The sequence below is a fragment of the Passer montanus genome, unplaced genomic scaffold, assembly GCF_014805655.1.
Source record: "Passer montanus isolate IOZ18808 unplaced genomic scaffold, ASM1480565v1 scaffold2, whole genome shotgun sequence".
In the NCBI taxonomy this organism is placed as follows: domain Eukaryota; kingdom Metazoa; phylum Chordata; class Aves; order Passeriformes; family Passeridae; genus Passer; species Passer montanus.
Genome location: NW_024366591.1, coordinates 28,651,825 through 28,670,433, shown reverse-complemented (window position 1 = coordinate 28,670,433; position 18,609 = coordinate 28,651,825). Strand labels below are relative to the sequence as shown.

General features: G+C 42.1%; 1 protein-coding gene across 1 annotated transcript; it reads right to left on the bottom strand.

The window, feature by feature from the left end:
• Positions 1–1,158: 1,158 nt before the first annotated feature.
• Positions 1,159–16,769, bottom strand: LOC120501286 (lutropin-choriogonadotropic hormone receptor-like). Its single transcript, XM_039707335.1, has 10 exons — positions 16,657–16,769; positions 14,067–14,141; positions 12,344–12,418; positions 11,739–11,813; positions 11,573–11,650; positions 9,355–9,423; positions 8,641–8,715; positions 7,287–7,472; positions 4,740–4,820; positions 1,159–2,495 (listed from the first exon to the last, which is right to left on the bottom strand). Exons 1-10 carry the CDS (start codon positions 16,767–16,769, stop codon positions 1,214–1,216), a joined length of 2,109 nt encoding a protein of 702 aa, XP_039563269.1. The 3' UTR covers positions 1,159–1,213.
• Between the last annotated feature and the right edge of the window lie 1,840 nt (positions 16,770–18,609).

Below are 18,609 nucleotides of genomic sequence, written 5' to 3'. Positions count from 1 at the left end.
TCACAATTATGTACTAATGATAGACCAGTCACTGGTACAAAGAATTGCTTTCATTAATGTGAAGCAAATTTAGCTGGTGGTGCAGTGTTTTGGCAACAAGAGGACTGCTTTGGAACTCAGTTGCTGTCACAGACTTGAAAGCATAGGACTTAGCTGAAAAGGAGAATGTAAAAGGTTTAAAGTGATTGCAATGTTCTCTTATGTATCAGACTCTGCACTTACTTAAATTAGCAGTGCAGTCACAAATCTGGACCAGGCATTTATCTTGATCACTTAGCATCAGGCAATGAATAGTGAAAGAAAAGAGAGATTTTAATAGGAAAACATTGTCACCAAAAGGTAACTACTCCGCTACTCTGCTTCATCACCTGGGAATAGAGTTGGATTGTGTGTGCTGAAGAGGCCCTGGTGATGTCAGAGAGTGGACAGGAGGAAATCATTCCTGAAATTCTCCCAGGAGGGAAAAGAAGGCAGCACTTCCTTGCCTGTGCAGGAAGCAGCTCTCCTGCTGCCGAGAGGGACCCTTTACCTGATTTGTGTGTGTGAACATGTGATAGCCTAAATTGAGTCCTGTGTGCAGCAGAGGGGGTCTCTTGTGATTTTTGCATCTCTTTGATTTCCAGATCACACATGGCTGTGCATGGGTTAATAATTTAAGTAAACTACCCACCAGCTCAGACTGATATCTAATGTAAACTGCAAAATTGCCAATGACAAAGGTTCAATAGATAAACTTTCCTCTTTGGTGACATCTTTACAGCCTATTGCTTGAATGCTCTTCTTTAACTGTGTGTAGGTGGCTGTGTAATTGGAAGTTTCTGTTGATGAAATGGAGGCATCTAGTTTAGTGCTTCTTTCTGTAAACTAACAATGCCAGCAGAGCTGATAGGAATGAAAAAAGAAGCCATGAAAGGTAGCAAACAGGCTTTAAACACTTCAGGGAAGCAGATCTGGAGAAAAATAGGCAGGCTGCAATCACTGCAGTAACTGTTAGCTTCAAGAGAACTTGACTACTCCTGGACTCTTCTGGTTCCCCATACAGAAAAGTTTTGCCTTATAGCCGCATTCCACACCTATCATCACAAAGGGAGAGAAGGGAAAAGACCACTTTGGATGTCAGAACAGTTATGTTGCATAAGAATTATTGACTGGCATTTTTATTTATTATGAAATATTCAAGACACTGTAAAACAGTCCCTAGTCACTAAGATAATCACAACTGGCCTTGCGAAGGGTAACTTGGCACTCTGGGTAAATTTTCCTTGTGAGATGTCTTGTCCCGTGGTGCAGGATGGGGCTTCTCTAAGGCTGACAGGAGGAGGAATGCTTGGGAGGCTTTGGTGGGGGCTGTGGCTGCGCCACCATTCTTGCAGTTGGAGTTATAAGCAGAGAAATAGTTCATCCTGTAGAGCTCTGCTCGGCTCTTGCAGCAACCAAGCTTGCTCATCAGCAGGAAGAAATCCCTCCGAAATGCTTTGGTGAAAATCGCGTAGAGGAAGGGGTTTGCGCAGGAGTTGACGGGGTAAAATAAAACCAGCAGGATCTTGGAGTTGGTCACTGTGATGAGAGGAACTTTGAAGGCAGCGGATATGGCAAAAAAGGAGATGGGGGCCATGCAGGTGAAATCCGTGAAGATCAGTATTGCCATTCTCTTGGCGACCTTGGTGTCTTTATTGGCAGCTACCAGCTCCGGGTTCTGCACAGCGATGTAGATCTTGATGTAACAAGCACAAATGACAACGAAGGCGACAACATTCAGCACCAAGATCAGCAGGATGTAGGCTTGGGACAGGCCCGTTTCGATATCCATGGGCAAACAGATGCTAACCTTCATGTAGCTGCTGACCCCGAAGAGAGGCAGCAGGGCTATCCCGATGGAGAAGAGCCAGCCTCCCAGCATGATGGGCACGGCGTGGCGCAGCCGCAGCTTGCGGTCCAGCTGCATGGCGTAGGTGATGGTGTGCCAGCGCTCCAGGGTGATCACCGTCAGCGTGTACACCGACAGCTCGCTGGCAAACACCGTGAAGAAGCCGGCCGTGCTGCAGCCGCTGCCCGTCTGCCAGTCGATGGCGTGGTTGTAGTACTGCCCGCTGGTCTGGGCGTCCACGGAGGCGATGAGCAGCAGGTACAGCCCCATGCAGAAGTCGGCGAAGGAGAGGTTGCACATGAGGAAGCGAGGGACGGTGAGCTTGTAGTGGCTGGTCAGGAGAACGAGGAGCACGGTGAAATTGCCGGCGATGGCGAGGATGTTTATGAACCAGATCAGCACTCTGAGGAAGCTGTATCCCAGGATGTCTTCGCAGGGATTAAAGGCATCTGGTTCCGGAGTGCACGTGAGGACTTTTGGCTGGCAGAAGTCATACTCAAAGTCAAAGCCGGCCATTTCGCTGTCATCAAAAATGGTTGAGTAGCTGTAGGGAGAACTTTCATAATCTGTTGCAAAGGGGTGTGTCTTCCTCTCCGCTGACCACAGCAATGTGTTGTTGGAGTCATCGCTGTAACCATGAAAAAACCACCCCCCCAAACAGAAGTGAATTATTTGTTACATGCCGCTCGCATTCTTTTTCAAAAGACAACAGATAACAGTTGTTCTAAAACAGTGACTTCCTCCGTGTGTTTCTACAGGGTGTTTACAGATAATGAAGCCTTGTAAGGATGCTTTGTGTTTGGGAAGCAGCCTTGGAGAGCAGCAGGGGTCACAGTCCCATCCACAGAAACGCTCTCTTATACAACTTGCTTACTTGTAAGTAGTTCACTTTTACTGCTTTGTGAAGGAGCCATGGTTCTCATGCTGCTGGTTGGCTGCAGTCCAAGCTACAGTAACACTTGGGCTGATAGATTTGATGCACAGAGGTTTTGCAGGTAGTTGTAGAAACCATACTAAAATAACCTATGGGTTTTAACTGTGCACCTTTGCTCCCCTTAGGAATGGCACTTAGCAAACAAATTCCTGAGACTATGTATGGCTTGGGAGGGGCTGAGGAATGTGCTGTTCGCAGTATTATAGGGCAAGGAGTAGAAGTGCATGGTTAACTAAATCACACTGATAGCTAGGAGTTTATTAAATTTAGGCTGCACCCACTGCCTAATTAAAAATGTTGTAGGTTTTAAAGATGGACTTCTAAAACCTCTAGGTCATCAAGAGTGTGGTGATAAGCCTGCCAAAGAAGAAATGTGTTAAAAGCAAACACTCTCTTTTCTGGCACTTCCCTGCCATAACAGGTGCCCATTTCCCAACTTCCCAATCATCCTGACTGTGAGTGTTTGGTGGGCAAACACTCAGTCTGCAGTGTGAGACCTGGAAAATATCTCTGTTGAGGACAACTCTTGAGAAAACTGGTAGCTTTTAAATTTAAATACACATTTAAGCTTCCACATCTACTGAAACATGTCCATTAAATGATATTTCTGGAGCAGGGTCTTAACTGGCAAATGAAACTGAGCTGCTTTTCAGCTATTCCTGTGGGGCAAATAATGTCCCAAACTCGTTATCCTTACTTCTCTCTGTATATGGAAAACTGCCTAATGTCTTGCATTTACTTGACTGGCTCAAACTGGAAGAGCAGGGAATACATTTGATTCTATTTGCTTACAAAAATGATTGTGATTTTCTGAGAGGCTGTCTCAATGTGCTGCTATATCAAGCTGGATTTTTCTGGATTTTTTTTTTCTTTACTAGTAAGAATTCAGTTCTTTCAGATGGTTTCTGCTGTGGGTCTGCAGCCATTAAGCCCATTAACCATAACCTTACTTTCACTTGGTTGTTATAATGCCTGCTCAGAGAATTGCTGGGATTGGGATTTGCCAAAGCAAAAAGCTTCAGGAGCCAATAGCCTGGGCAGACTATTTAATGCACAGCAGGAGTGCAACAGATGCTAATCCAAAACAAGCAGACAGATAAAACCGAATGGCAAGTGTTGGAGGCCTCACCAACCAGCAAACAAGATAATGTCCAAGGAAGTAATTATCCCAATGAATCAATCACATTTCAGCTGTATTTAACCATTGGAGTTTTGTGACCATAACCTTGTTTCTTCTAGACTTTAGAATGCTTTGACGCCACGTCAGGGCTACTAAGAAGTCCCAAGGTCTCCCATGTAGCTGCAGAGGGATGAAGAATTGTAAATCTTTAAACTTCTCCCTTAAAAGCTGGGTTAGAGCCTGTATCATCCAGCACAGCCAGCACAACAGTTCTGATATTAGCCTTTCTCACTGTCCCACTGAACACTGTCAAGCAAAACTGTGATGATATGAAAATACATGTTTAGACAGAGTAAACCACTGGCACGAGTTGATCACACTTCTAGCTCAGGGACTCTATTCTACCATGGAAAACTATTGATATACAGAGTTTGAATTATCCTTTCTATATGGGAAAAAAAAAAGGTTAACAATAACAGCTCTTCCTTGAATCACACCAGTAACAGCATTTATTTCAGGGAATGGAAAGTCTCCATGTAGGCCACTAACTTCTGTAAATATTTAATAACAATTTTGAAATCCTTTCAGAATTCAGAAGGCAAACTGGAATGAGAAAGCTTGTGAAATCATGAGGGTTTTTTATTCCCCTTTTGAAAATCTAAATCTTGGTTTAATGATAGTAAAATTACCACTGTGCAACTTGTAGGGGTGACTGAATTGGCAGGCAAAGACCTGCTTAGTGAAAAAACATGTGAACAGGAGAAAGGGGAGGAGGTCTGATTTGTACTCCCATCATCTCTATGCAGAGAGGTACTTACAGCATTTCGTTAGTCGGTTTCCTCATGGTGCTTTCACACTCCTTGGAGAAGTTGTCAAAAATGGAAAACAACAAATTCTGTCTGCAAGAAGGATGAGAAGAAAGTTAAGTTTCAGGCTGGATTTTGGCCAAAGCCTTGTCTTCTCTGCAAGTGATCTTCAGAGACACATAAGGTAAGCAAGCGCTGGCCTCAAGGCAGCACAAATGTTCCTGCAGACACCTGGAAGCAGGAAGGAGAAGACTTCAAATGCTGTGACAATAGGCAGTGTCAGGATGCATAAAGAGTGTAAGGATGATCTTTCACCTTGGTTATTGTGCAAGATGTATTTTTTTTTAATAGTAAAATAACTTGAACTTGAATTAAATGGTGTGTTTTGAAACATTGTATTGAAGTGGGCCAGATTCTCCACCAGGATGAAGGGAAGCAGTTAGGCTGGCTTTTGGAGAAGTGCCTGTTAACAGCTGCTGGGAAACTGGCCTGATACAGAACCCCAGAATGGGTCAGGTTGGAAGGGACCATGGTCCATCTGGTCCAACCTCCCTGTGTCATCCTAGAGCACATTCCAGACAGTTCTGGAATATCCCCAGAGAGGGAGGCTCCACACCCTCTCCATGCAACCTGTTCCAGTGCTTGGTTACCTGCACAGAAGGAAGTTCTTCTTCATATTCAGATGGAACTTCTTGTGCATCAGTTCCTGCCTGTTGCCTCTTGTCCTACTGCCCAGCACGACCGAGCAGAGCCTGGTCCATCCCCTTGACATGCTCCCTTCAGACACTGACAGACATTGATGAGGTTCCCTCTCTGTCCTCTCTCCTCGGGGCTGAACAGCCCCAGCTCCCTCAGCCTTTCCCCGTAAAAGAGGTTCTCCAGACCCTTGACCACCTTAGTAGTCTTCCACTGGACCTGCTCCAGGATCTCCATGTCTCTCACCCTGAGGATCCCAGAACTGGGCACAGCACTCCAGACTGGCCTCCCCAGGGCTGATCAGAGGGGCAGGATCACCTCCCTGACCTGCTGGCAATGCAGTTCCTAATGCAGCCCAGGACACCACTGGCCTCTTGGCCACAAGGACACACTGCTGGCTCAGGGACAGGTCCCTGGGTCCTCGCAGAGCTGTTTTCCAGCAGCTCAGCCCCAAGCCCGTGCATGGGGTGAATCTTCCCTAGAGGACCCTATTTTAAAAGCTGTTTGGAATCTGGAGGCAGAGTTTGCATGCTTGAAGTAAAGCAGTTTGAATGGTACAAGTTGAAAGATGATACATTTGGCAAAATCTCTGGGTTTGAGCCTTTGAAAGTAGCAGCCAGGTACTCTATCAGTATGGATGGAAATGGCTTTGGTCTCGCCTCATTGCTGATGCCCCTGATAGGAGAGCAATAATTTCCTGATTTGCATGGGATTTCCTCCCTAGCAATTTACTAAGAAAACAGTCACTTAATATAAGATAGTGACTTACTAAGGCACGTCTGTTTTTATAGACCATGCCCATGCTTCATAGTCAAGCACCCACAAAACAATAGAGTATCAGAAATGTAGTTATCTGTATCAGAATAAATACTTTTTTTTCTCTGCCAGAGTTGCTCCTGCATTTAATACACTCAGAGATGTGATCTGTGACAGAATCAGTTCATTAGCAATAGAAATTCTTAACAGTAGAATCTTTGTTCTGTTCTTGCAGAATCAAGAACTCCTTAGTAAAATGAGGTAGGCAGAGAAAGCACAGATTAACCCCTAATGTTACCCTAAAGAATTGGAATGTATGCCTGCCGTAAAGTGAAGGCATGGGGGTGACAATGATCAGGCCTCCCACAACTGCCTGCTCAGTGTGTAATTTCTGTGGCCTTTGTTTGAGATGGGTGAGAAACGAGGCAGGGCTCAAACCAAACCCATTTGGGGTTGCTTTGGCTGCCTGAAGCCAACTGGGGGTTGTTTTCTTTGAAACATAAATGCTGAAAAATGAGCTCCCCTTGTCTTTGTTTAACTGACCCAAGTTTGTGGATGCAAAGCTCTCCCTGTGCCACGGTTTCCAGTTGTGGGGAGAACAATACTGTCGATTACTTGAAATGGTTGGAACTAAATCATGTAACCTCTCTCTGTAGGCTTGTGGCAGGCATTAAATTTTGGTAGGTAATTGAAAGCTTGCCCTTTCTACTATGTCATCATATCACCTGTATTAATTAAGCTAAAGGCTAAAGGTTTCATTTTATTTTTAATCAGGGCAATGTGCTATTGATAAAGGTTTGTTTTCTGTATGCCAGTAGGCTTTTAATTGAGATCCCAAGAAAAATGTAAACTTTAAACAGACTTAGATTAATGTTTCTGGTAGCAGATCCGGGGCACAGTATGGGATCCATTTCTTCTCTAAAATAAATGGACATAATTTTCCTGGTCTTAGCAGAGATTTGCTGTTTCCTGCAAGGCCTTGCAATGCACCACAGCTTCCCTGTAACTGGAATGAAGATAATCAAACCAAGTGAGCTGAATAAAGCAGACTTGCCGTTTTGGAACTTCTGAAGCACTGTAGTACCATAACGTGCTATTTGGACTTACCTTTCTGTCCTTAGATTTCGAAAAGCACAGCAGTGGCTGGGATATGTTAGGACAGCTTCCAGAAGACTGCTGAATTTATCCAGTGGTGGCAGCCTCTTTAATGAGTAAGATGAGGTTGCATTTAAGACCTGAATGGCCTCAAGCCCGTAACTAGGCAGGGACTCCAGGGCTGTTGAAGAAATATCCCTGCAAAACAAAGAGAGCGTTCACTTTTCTTTTCATCCCTATAAAAATACCACCAAAGCATGACAGTAGGTGACAGCAAATGTTTTTTTCATAAAGGTTTAGATCTACAAAGCTGCTTCAGCACCTGATGCCCAGCTCAGAGACATGGTCTGTGAAACTACAGAGCAGCGGGGTAAGAGCGTCCCTATGGCTCAGCAGCTCCAGCCAGGCAAGGAGCTCCCTTGGTCCTAGGGAAACTGAAACCCACCACTCCAGGGGCTGTGTCCCGACCTTTCCATTTGAAATTCATGCATGGAGTGAGGGAAGAATCTTTAAGAGACAGGGAGAGAAGAAGGTGGGCAATAGTGACTCTCCAGCCAGCTAACAGGTAGGACACCCTCCTTGCTCTCTGCTTGGCTCTGAAGGGCTGTTCTAGGTGCTTTAATTAAATGGTGTTAATTAAAACCTCAAAAGAATCTGCCATTCTTGCCAAGACAAACTTAAGCAGTTTGGCTTACAGTAACTTCAGAGGGGCTGTTTGTGTGAAGAAAGTCCATCAGTGACTAAGGATTTTCAGTCAGGACATTAAACAAAGGAAAAAAAAAAGGCCCACAATTCTGAAAGTGATGTCAGTAATGCCATGTTCCATAAAGCACCAATAAAAGGCACAGAAAAGGCACCTGCAGCACAAAGTGCTGTTTACAGAAGCACACTGTGTTTTATTGCCAGGGCAGCCCTCCAGTAAGTCCTTGATTAATAAATCATGAGGATGATAATAATGAGTTTTATTCAGCATGAGTTTACAGCATGCAATCAAGTGGTTCATTTTTATAAACAAGTTCTAAACCTATATATTGCCAAAACATGTCCATCCTACCAAAGGACAAGTTAGTTTACAATGTCAGTATATAAGATACAGGATCAGGAGGATCTGACACAAATAAAGCAAAAACCAAAATGTCTAAGAGGTGCAGATCTATGCCAACACTAGAACTGATATGTGCTGTGCAAACTCCTTTCACTCTCTAATTTCATGGCATCTCCTTGACATGTTTCCACTTTGTACACAGAGGGTAAGAGCTCAAATCTCCTTCCAGACTCGAAGCCTGTGTTTGCTGTGGTGACACAGCCCTGGTGGCACAGAGCAGTTCCCACAGGACATTCAGGTCATGGAGCTGTGGATACTTACAGGACATCTGGCCCTGTGGCCCCTCTCAGGGCATCGTTGTGTATCCGCCTGAGGTTCTTGTTGTCCTTCAGGATTCTGTGGAACCAAAAATGAACTCTCTTTACATCTGTGTTTTAAATTTTTTTTTTTTCTTCTTCACACCTGTTTCAATTCTTTCTCCCACCACGGCAGTGGTTGTTGCACTGCCTGGCTGGGGAGTGCTTGTATTTCCCATGTGACCTTTACTTCCTCTGATGCCATCAGATCATTATCATCTACAATTAAATGTGATAAATTCCAAATTCTTCTGACTTAAACCAGGAACAACCAGGCTGGTTCTTTCACTACAGTAGCAAATATACATTTTGCCCAAACCAACACGCTAGTCCCCCAGGGTGCGAGAGGGATTAAAAACTATTGATATTTCTAGACATTGATGTTTCCAGCCCATCCGTAGTCTGGGCTACTGTTTCAAGTTCTACACTAATTTATGAAATTTTCTTAAGAATTTATGTGCTTTTCTCACAAAAGCTGTACTATTTTACGGGATGTTGTTTTAGGAAGAGCAGTGAGAGCTGCAGGATTAACGACTGAGTCACAATGACACTGAAAGTTGCAGTTTTCTCATGGGTATTAGGAAACAGAGGATACAGCCAGTTAAACTGAAGGAAGAGCCTCTGACTATTTAAATTCTTATTTACTGTGTCAATTACTGAGGAGGGATAGCATACTCACAATTGATTCAGCTTTGTCCCATTGAAGGCATGGCTGTGGATATCTTCAAATCCATTTTTATACAACTTGCTGAAGATTAAATAAACATAAGGGAAAAAGATTTGGAAAAGGTGAGGTTATGTTTTGTACTACAAGTTTCAAACCTCGATGCTGCATTCATTTTAATGATTAGAGGCTCTTATGGAAAGAATGAAGGTAACTATAGCTCTTAAATTAAGAAAGGTGCAGTTTAAATTCTTAAAGCTCCTTCCTGTTTAGATGCTGAAGAGAACTTCTGCTGAGGTACAGATCCTCCCCCTGTTGAGGGGCTTACCTGGGGACCAGCTCTTTTCCTTCAGTAGGAAATGTAACCTATGGGTCTATTAATATCTATTTGGGATATTAAGTTCATGTATCCAATAGAAATTCAATATAGTCACTTGTATTTATTAGTTGTTCTTTAATATTAAGCCCTATTAGAAAACGTGGAACTGTTTGTGAATTAAACAACACTTTTGTTGCTTTTTCACTTGCTTTTGGGATAGCACAAACTGGCCCTATGAAACCTGCTCCCAAGTGCTCAAGTGTGGAGAGCACCTGACTCCACTTGATAGATGGTATCTACCTCAGCACAACACTGAAATTAAGCGATAGCCTTAAAGACCATGACAATGTGTAGGATCCATTTTCCAATCCACAAGAAACATTAACTGCTGGAAAGGCTAAATTAGCTATTTGCAGTGCAAAGTGTGACTGCAGGGTGGCTTTACGCCTCCACAGATTACTTGTGTTTCACCAGACCATGGTGTAGCAGGAGGAATTACTCCACCTAATTACAGCTAACAACACGGGGTGGGGTTAACATGTAGCTCTACAATTAGGAAGCTGCTGATAAGATAATTCTTTTCTTCTTGTGGTGAGCTCCCAATCACAAAAGGATGGGAGAAAAATAACTGTTGGCTGTTTCCTGACTTAGACTCCCTCCCATTTAATACACTTTAGGGTTACAGTAAAGACTTTAAGCACCTTTCTCCATCTCTTTTATGTTAATTTTCTTGCACCATTAGCAGAATAATAAATTTTCTGAAGTTATTTTGAGAACTTGCTGGGAGGAAAGAGGCTCATAAGATGAAATGATGCACTAATCCAAGCAATTGCTCCTCTTTAGCATCATGTAGGAGTAGCATTCAGTCACATTTATGCCCAGTTCCTCTCTCATTTCCAGAAGGTATTGGTCAATGTATAAAATCTGGGTTAAAATTACTGTCATGCTGGCACATCAGCCTGATGAAGAGCCCATCAGCTGCAGTTCTTGCTATGTGCACAGCTCTTTTGCAGGTGCAAATACCCATGGAGTTTTGGGCAGGGCTCCCACTGGATGTGAACTGGAGCTGGACCCCAAGGACTGGGCTTGTGGCTACCATGCCAAGTGGGTGCCTACTGCTGCTGCTCTCTGTGGCTCAGCGGGTCTTTCCTTGGGAAACCCAAATTTTGGCCAAGGGGCTCAGCTTGTGATTTCTCCTCTTCCAGCATTACTTTGCGGAAGTTTTCCTGAAGCTAAGTGAGCTGTGAAATTCATACTGAGTTCTTGCTGTGCTGGCAGAGGACATTACACCTTGGCTTTCTGCTGCTTTCTGCATTCCTCAGGTGTGGCATCTCATAGCATCAAACCCACCCACCTCACAGGGGGCTGAGACAATGAACCCACTGCTGGCTAAAAGGAAAGTCTTGGGTGTGGACACTTACAGGGATCTTACAGGAAAGTAAGCTGAGGCAAAATAAATCAGGGTGAGAAGCAGCATCTGTAGTTTGTACCAATTTATTCTGTATCTCCATCCCTCCTCTTCAGAGAGACCCTGTGCAGCTGAAGCTCAGCTCCCTCAGACTGCTTAGTCCCTGAAAGCACTATTTCAAGAGACCACATCCTTGAGGTAAGAACAGAGACTTTGGCCTCCAGTGCAGTTTTTGTAGTTTATGTTCTGCTGATGGTATTTTTAAAAACAGCATCACATGGAAGAGGTAGATTTAGATCCCTTGTCCGATTTTCTTTCCTAAATGAAACTCTGTTCTTCATCTTGAAGAACATCCCTAAGTTTCTTAGGCATTTAAAATTCAACACACAATACATATTTATTTTTTATGGGGCTTAATGTCAAGATTTTCATGAAGTCAACCCACTTTCCTCAAGCAGAAGTGTTATCCTCACAGAAGGAGCTGGAGCTAGGATTATTTTACTCACAGTGTCAGTGATTCATTGTTCATCCCTTGGAAAGCATTTTGTGGTATAATTGTCATACGCAAGTTATCACAGAGCTCCCTTTGGAAGGAAAGAAAAAAGGTGTTTTTGTCAGTGTCTCAGGAACAAGATGGAAAACACAGTTGGGTTAGCATGGGTCTCTACTTACAAAATAAAATGAGCTTCCATTGAGAAGATCTGTGTCAGGTCTGGAAATTGTCTTATTCCAGTGTTACAAATGCTCCTAGAGAAAAGCATAATTCCTATTTATAGAAGAAAATATTACCAGAGTGGATGCAATGAGAAGCCAACTTGGTAGGTGTAAGTTTAACAGTGCATTAAAAAGGGACTGACAAATCTAATTTTTTAAGTAGGCTCCAAAGGTATTTGTAAGGCCTGTAAAAATCAAGTTTTCAGAATTCTCAAGCAGTGTCCTAGAGGAGCAGCATATGTTCTCACTACATTAAACATGAGGGAGAGATTTTAGTTACATCTTTTGTTTAGTACTCTGTTAGTCTGCAAGCTTTATTCTAGAAATAAGCACTTATCAGAACTACTTTGCAGACTTCTGCTTTGTCCATCACTGCCCTGCCCTTGTACACTGAAAGACCTCACTATTGGCTAACTCCAAGCTGTAGTAAACATTGTACGTACTTCTAGGATACTGTAATGCATGAAGAACCTTTTTCCTTACACTCCTTAATTTGATTTGTCTACTCCTTTGAAGAAAAGAATAAATAGAGCAAACAGAAAAGGAATAGAGCTCTTTCTTACAAGTATTTTAGCCTTGGAAGATTTCTGAACGCTCCGTCCTCAATATGCAACAGATTTTTCGTGTTCAGGATTAATCTGCAGTGAGGGAAAAATATTTCAGTATTACAATCAGTATAGATTTGGGAGGGCCCTGAGTTTTGCTTGCAATTTACATTCTCAGAAAACAGCCTGCAAATGTGCTGCTGGGTGCATTTTGAGGTGCTGTTGGTAATAAAAATAGCCTGCAATTTTTTAGGCAGCCAACAAAAGATATCACTGCCTGAATTCTCATGGTTCTCTGAGCTAGTCTGGGTTGGATGTCCTGGTCACTGTGGGAATAAGCATTTTGGGCTTGGACATGGCGCCAAGCCTGGAACTGAGGCTGTGTGCCTGGTCCTTGCTCCACAATCAGATCCTTTCAATCATCCCTTGTTTCCATTACTTTACTGATGCTCTTGCTAGCCAGGAAAGGCAGCTCCTCACATAGTTTAACCTCTTAGGAGCTCCATGGACTTCCTTAGAGCAGTGGTTGCTAGAAGTGGATCAGCAGAAACTGGGAGAGGAATATGTGAGAAGTCCTGTTTGCTAGTGGTCACTCAAAAACCAGGCAGATCTCTTAATCAAGGAGCACTTCCTGCAGCTGAAGTATCTGGAAAAGCTCTGTTTGTCCTAAAGCCCCATAACTGAAGCCCAGCTCCCTCCCAGCCCATGGCTTACAAAATACAAAGGTTTTAGCATGTGAAATGGTAAGAAAAGTTGAAATTCAAGGATGCCATTGAACTCACTACCTTGATCATCCATTGAACGTGGACTTGAGTGCAGCTTGGGACATCAAACCCTTGCAATGTGAGTCCTGCACAGCTCTCAAGACTTAAGGAGGTTTTTTTGCCAGCTTCCTATAGCTCTTTAATGGCCTTGCTTAGATTTTGGGTTTTGGAAGACAGGCATAAGACAAGCTATCCATAAACTGTAGGTGAATGCATGGGGCCAAATCTTTCATTCCTTCCTAAACACACCACTGATTCTAATGGAAGCTGGACTCAGTCAGAGATTGACTAATGTGTATTCCTTGCTTATGTGAGTGACTGGCTTCAGTGATGTTCACATATGAAAGGAAAAAGAGATGAATTTGTCCTCAGTTGCACAATTTTCAGCCACTCACTGGTCATGCTGTGCGAAAAACGCAGTAATGAGATATTGAATCAGATTTAGAGTTTCCAATTTCACTAAATATTTCAGAGCATTCTCCTAGTCATTGCTTTTAACTCTCTCTCTCAGATGCCTGTGCTGTGGAGGTCAAGTTTAAAATCACTGCATGTTCTGTTTGAGTAATATTTTAGTGCTCCACAGAAGAGCTATGCATACTAAGCAGCTGTATTTAAATAATGTAGGGCTTTGAAAGCGGCATCTTCAAAAAGAAAGATTTTTCTCATCTGTTGTCATCTCAAATTATTTCTCCACTTAGAAAACCTGACAGTGCCAGAGCTCCCTTCCTGCCACTGAGCTCCCTGAAAGCAGTGGGACTGTGCAGGGCTGCATGAGCTAGATCTCCAAGGCCAGGCCTTACAGAGTGCTCACTGTTTTATACAGCATTTGGGAGAGAAATGTTTCTCATCACAGATCTCAATCAAAGCCAATCAAAGTAACAGAGACAGATTTGGTCCAGGAATACTTCTCTGCAGCCTGTTTACTCCTCGGTGATCCGAAACCACAACGTGGATGCCTTTTTTTAACTGGTGCTCACATTTCAGACAAGGAGGGAAGGCTGTCAAAGGCACTTGCTTCTATTCTCTCCAGGGAGTCGCTCTGCGAGATTTCACTACAATGAAAACAGCAGACACAAAGCAACACATTACCAGAAAAGACCCCAGAAACTGGCTTTCCACTTTGTATTTCCTTCTTTTATGCACACTTATTCAACCCCTCCTATCAGTCTTGTCTGTGCCTCACCTTAGGCATCCTGGCAGGCTGTGCCAGTGGGATTTGAGAGAGGACGAGCCTTTTTCCGTATTGGCAAAAGGGAAAGCCAACCCTTAGGAATGTGTGCTACTGTAAGAGCCAATTTCCATTTCCTCAGTAAATTGCAGGTAAGCTAGAGACTGAGGGTCAGAACTAATGTAAGCCTCATGAGCTTTTTCCTCTCTCCCATTGCTGGTTCTGCTTAGTGAATTTATTATCCACATTCTCACTATCTGCTTAGTGAGGACGTGGATAACGTTCATGGTGCTTCACATGTTATTATCAAGCCAGAACTATGGTCCTCTCATCCACAGATGTAGGAATACACAGATATGGATTCAGCACACTTCATGAACAATGTTTGGATTTAAATGCCATTTTCATTACATGTATGAAAACTGAAAGGCAGTGTCTCTTTTCATCCTGACACAGACAAACATGACTGTATTTGGTGGCACTCAGATTGTGATGTACAGGTGCTCCTGTTCCACATGTGTACTCAAGATTAATCAATACTGACATAGAAAAACAAAACCAATTTTTAGATGCTTGTTAAATGCTTATTAAGCTCTAAGAGGCTATGCAAAACTTAGTCCTGAAAGTAAATACTATACACTGATGCATATATAAGAGAAAGATCTTCAAAATTTCTCAACAGAATTGGCTACAAGGGCACACAAAGCAAACCTAAGATTACACACTCTCAAGAAAAAAATATTTTCCAAACAACTGGAATGTGTTTAACATTATCAGAGTCACTATTGACACAGTCCTGAGTGTTAGCTTAATGCAATTGCAATTATGAGAAGACAATTCTATTTGTGATATAAAATCCCTTAGACCAGAATAAATTCTGTATTTCATTTGTAGTGGCAAAGGGGGAGGCACACTAGAAATCACACAGTTATTGTGTATATGTGTCTTAAAGAATTACCAAAAATTTTTTTCATCATCATAATTCAGTGAGAATGTTTGGTATTGCATCGATGACTTATAAATGAAAGATGGATGTAGAATAAGTGGCCTGCTGGGCACCTAATCCTCAGAGATTCACAGGCTGGGAGGGATCAGTGCCTGCTCACAGAACTTTTTTGGGGTCTGAAACATGGTTCTTCTATGGGATCCTCCCTGTCAGCCAAAGTTTTTCTATTTACATATGTTGCAATGACTTATGGCATGAGAATAATTTATCCAGAGAGTGATGTGTTGCCAAATAGCTTATTCAGAGATTTATAATTAAAAAATATGCATTTTTAAGCTGCACTAAATGGCAATAAAATAATGAAGTGTTCTACAAACTACTTCAGAAAAATATATTGATTCCCACACAGTAAATTTGGAGAGATTAATTAAAAGCACAAAAAAAGATCAATTAAATTCCTGTTATGGAAGGGATGATGTCCAAGAACAAAGCATTCTTTATGGAGAATGTGACATGTGGACAGTTTGAGAAAGTGTAGCCTCAAGTCATACAGGTAGGAGAAATTTTGTAGATTTAAGTTGGTCTCCAGTGTGAAAATGATTAAGTTCTCATTAAATATTCAGAGGCAAGTGGATGCAAGAATACAGCACCACTAGATTCTGCTTTAATACTGTATTGCTGTTGGATATGTGCAGCAGAAAAGTACAAAAAGTGCACCTTGAAAAAGCAGCATCTTCTGTGCTGCTGCTTAAGTTCTGGGGGAGGTCATTCCCCTGCTCTTCACCGCACTGCTGTGTCATCAGCTTTGTCCTTTAGAGGCCACTCAATGCAGACAAAATAAAAAATAAAAAATAAAAGGAGACTCAAGCATGCCATTTCAGCTGGAATAACAGCAGAAATGAGGGCAAGAGGAGTGAGAAGAGCCTTATGGTCTGAATCCTTGATGGAAAATAGACACAATGCAGAGGGTCAAGAAGCAGTGCAGACCTGGTGAGCAAAGTTACAGCACTTGCAAACTGAAAGATCAAAGAAAGGGCTCAATCCTACTGATGCCCTGCCAAGCTTATCTCTCACTGCAAAATGCTGAAGAAATGTCTTATTTGGGTTTTCTATAAATGCATAATGTGCCATGGCTGTCATTGCAGAGGTAATGTTTGATGATAGAAATCTATCTCCTCTGCTAATCAAATGCTCCTCTCATCAGTTACTAAGCTGTATCCAGTTCTCTCTGACATGATTAATATTTCATTATTTGATCTCTAAACAGCTGTTAAAAATCACACATTTTCAAAGGATCTTTTGTATACTGTTTACATGAAAAGGAATGCTATGTTTATCCTTCCCCTGTGGTTTTATTTCATCAATAGAGTGTTTTAGCATTTTTACATTATTATAAAATGATGATTTTTAAAAGAAATTAAGGAAAAGCCTATGGAAAATATTGACAACTTACATGATGAAGGCATCTTGAAGTCCTTCAAATGCATGTGATGGGATTACTTTTACAGGCAGGTGAGTAAATGATCTAAAAAAAAAGAAGAGAGGGAGGAAAGGGTTGTAAGGCATGGAGTTTCCTTTATAATTGTACCATTATGTTAGGGAGAAAACCAATAAAGCATAATACCACCTTACTTTTCCCACTGTTCTCTGTACCTCTGGGGCCTGATCCATTTGGCATTGATCTCAGTTAAATGGAATTTAAAAGATATTGGGTCAGTTCCTCAACAGCATAAATTTGAGACCATCAAATCAATAATAATAATAACCTATTAAGTAAATTTATAGCCTGATGAAAGTAGGCTGCTACATTCACAGTTAAAGGAAGCTACAGGCTATTTAAATTTAGATCCTCAGAAGAAGTGGCTTTCACATAAAGCTTTCTCTATTAAAACAGTATCTTTGTGTTGGCTGCACCATGTTCTCCTCCCAGCAATACCTCTGTAATGTTGCAGTGTGGCATCATGAATGTGGCTGTGCACAAAGTGTAGAAGAACTTCAAATCAGTCTGGTATTATGGAATTCTTTTTTTAAATAAATTGCATCAGTGTGGTTAGTTGATTTAAAGCAAGTGTGGATTTTAATTTTTTAGTTTCTCTGATTGAGAAATTAACAATGATGTGGGAGAGAGAGACACATTTTACCATTCTGCACATCTGAACCACAGTACTTTTACCAGCCAATTTATCTATCCATGACCACACTCTCTCTGATAACAGTCATAGGAAAATATTTAACATATTTCAAAATGTTATCTCTGTGAAAACAGATAATTGCTCTGTTTTGCTTTAGAATGACAAATATCTAGTCAGAGACATTTGTTTCCCATCCTTAAACTCACCCCCTCAAGGCTTTTTGACTGAAGTGTTTTTGTGCTATTCACATAACCTGCTTTTTTTCATTATTATCATAATCCTTTATATGAAGAAATATATTTATTATTGTCAATATTTATGTTAAATGTTCATCAAGTTTTTAATGTAAATATTTACATATTTTTTATATATTTAAACACATGTCATTCCTACACATTAGAAAGGCGGGCTGTCTAGCATACTGTGTCTAGGGGTTACAAATCTGGATGTACCAAGGAGCCTGGAAGTCACTTCCTAGCTATGTTCCAAAAAGTCTGTATGATTTGGGGCAAATAATTTAGTTCCCTTGGACCTTGCCTCCCTGTCAGTAAACTGGGAATAACAGTGCTTCCCGACCTAAGAAGGGTATATATGTTTGTCATTCCATTGTGATTGGGTCATACCTGTCTCTAGATTGATGCCGGCATGTTTTGCTGTGTGTGAGGTTTGGCTAAATCAGGAATGAAACTAAGTCATGCAGCTTGAAGAATGTATTTTTCCCTGAAGGGTAGAGACAGGTAGAAGTAATCTGCTGTGGGTTTTAACACTCTGAGCCAAAAGGAAAATCACTTCAGGAAGAAGCAAAAAGTAGAAGCTGAGAAATTCCTGCTCTATAACCCTGTAACTGCACCATCAGCTCAGGAACAAAGGAAATGGAAATGTGACTGAAGGTGCAAAAAATAAACCCAAATCTTGGCTTTCAGTTACACCAGGCCATGAGCCTACTACCTCCCTGTGACATGCTGATGGGTGAGCAGCGTGCTGGTGGTAATGGTGATGGCTTGGAGTGACAGGATATCATCTTCAAGGTTCTTTCCAACCCAAACCATTCTACGATTCTACGAATATTTACTGAACAACCCCAGCTCTCTCAGCCTGTCTCTTTAGGAGAGGTGCTCCAGCCCACTGAGCATTTTTGTGGCCTCCTCTGGGCTCGTTCCAGTGGGTCCACATCCTTCCTGTGCTGGAAGCCCTCGGGCTGGGTGCAGCTCTCCAGGTGCATAGCAGCTCTCCAAGAACATAGTGAAGGGGAGAATCCCCTCCCTCGCCTGCTT